General features: G+C 45.2%; 1 protein-coding gene across 1 annotated transcript; it reads right to left on the bottom strand.

Annotated features, from left to right (window-relative positions):
- Nucleotides 1-649: 649 nt before the first annotated feature.
- On the bottom strand, nt 650-1,381 carry LOC121784218. Its single transcript, XM_042182381.1, has one exon. It carries the CDS (start codon nt 1,379-1,381, stop codon nt 650-652), a length of 732 nt encoding a protein of 243 aa, XP_042038315.1.
- Nucleotides 1,382-1,894: the final 513 nt, after the last annotated feature.

Genomic DNA, 1,894 nt, shown 5'->3' with positions numbered 1-1,894 from the left:
TCTCCTCTCCACTTAGATAGACGAGATACGCCGGGCATCCCTTCCTCATCATAGTAGTCGCTTGAAGTGCAGAAATTATGGACTTGCGTCGGTTCATAGAAATCCCATAAAATATAGTCGGCTCCTTTCCCTGGGTTTGAAAAGAGATCTCTCTCTCTTTGCAGCGAATGGTAACATGATTCTCGGCCAACCAATCCATTCCCAAAATTATATCTACACTCCCCATCGACATAACTTGTAATTTGTGTGCAACTAGCTTAAGTTCTCCCATAGTAAATTCTACATTCGAGCAAATTTGTGAAATATCTATAGTTCCTCCTACGGGTGAAGTCACACTCATTCTCTGTTCAGTTCTATTGATAGGCAGTTCTAAAGTATTCACACATGATGCTGATATAAAAGAATGTGATGCACCCGTATCAAACAAAACAACAATAGGCATGTCTAGGAGCGTGCCCATACCTGCCAAGTTTCCTTGCTCTTGATTCCCTTGCTGGTTCGTCGGCTGTTTCCCTTTTAAAGCATATGCCCTTGCCTGAGTGGGAAGTCCTTGACGACGTTGTTGTTGCTGCTGCTGTGGTGCGGGTAAGTATCCCCTCGGTTCGGCTTGTAGTGCCCGCACTTGCGGACGGAACCCTTGATTGTTCTGTCATGCTCCCATACCCATAATCTTACTCAGGCATTCTCTTGAGAAGTGGCCATTTCCACCACAAGTGTAGCATTTATTGCTCTTTTCTCTGCACTCCCCAAAATGGTTCTTAAAGCACTTAGCACACTGGGGGGCTCTAGGCCGGAAGTCACCCCTTTGATAGGGAGCACTCTGCCTACCTCCGTACTGCGGTGGGTTTCTGATGGGTTGCTGCCTCTTGTTATCATATGGAGTCCGATCTCCATCCCACTTCCTCTTATCTCTGAAATTATGTTGTTGAAGTGGCACTGGTGTAGTATTTGCTACTGTCATCGCCTGAGGCAACGCTTCTTCCACATCTAATGCACAAGTCAAAATCTCAGAATATGAAAGTCCTCTGCGACTTGCCATTGCTACTCTTATTTCGTGCTTGAGACCAGCACGGAACTTTTCTCCCATTTTCTCATATGTATCCACCAACTCGGGAGCATATCGAGTCATTTCACACAGTGCACGGTCATACTCTGTCATCGTCATATTCCCTTGCTTCAAAGTATGGAATTCAACTACCTTTGCTCGCCTATAGCTCATGGGAACGTACTTATTGTACACCTCTTCCTTGAATATCTCCCAAGTAAGCGCTTCACGGCGTTCAGGGTTCATGGTCCTTAGCTTGGTATCCCACCAAAAATCTGCGGGCCCCGTTAATTGAAAAGTCACACAAGCGAGGCGTTCCTTGTCGGTGCACTCCATAAAATCAAATATGCGCTCGAGGGTGCGTATCCAGGTCTCTGCCTTAGACGGCTCTCCCAGTCCATCAAACTGTGGGGTTTTTGCCTCAAAAAGGTATCAATGTATTGTTTGGGTTGAGGTGGGGGTGGAGGTGAGGAGGCGGTGGTGGTGGTGGTGGTGGGGTTGCTCCCTCTACATTCTGAGGGTCCACAGGGTCCTCCTCTCCACGTCCACGCCTAGGTCTACGTCCACGTCTCGGTGGCATTCTGATTCAAAACGCATAGATTAATATGGTCGCTCCAATTATTTATCACTAAATTATCGTATCAAGACTTCTCACGCAACCTTTCATATATAACGATTATAGAATACGTATAATAAATCAAGCTACGTATGCGCATGTAACACTAATTATCATCACTCAAACTTTCATTCACACCTTCCGAACGTTTATGCTTATTATTTTCCTTTTATCCTTTTGGTATTAGAGTTTTACTATGGTTCGTTGTTCCACATTCATTTAATTTGCTTGGA

The sequence above is a fragment of the Salvia splendens genome, chromosome 21, assembly GCF_004379255.2.
Source record: "Salvia splendens isolate huo1 chromosome 21, SspV2, whole genome shotgun sequence".
Classification (NCBI taxonomy): domain Eukaryota; kingdom Viridiplantae; phylum Streptophyta; class Magnoliopsida; order Lamiales; family Lamiaceae; genus Salvia; species Salvia splendens.
This window is presented reverse-complemented; position numbering and strand designations above follow the sequence as displayed.

Coding starts and splice junctions, on each gene's coding strand:
- LOC121784218 (XM_042182381.1), bottom strand. CDS start 1,381: ATGGAGTGCACCGACAAGGAACGCCTCGCTTGTGTGACTTTTCAATTA.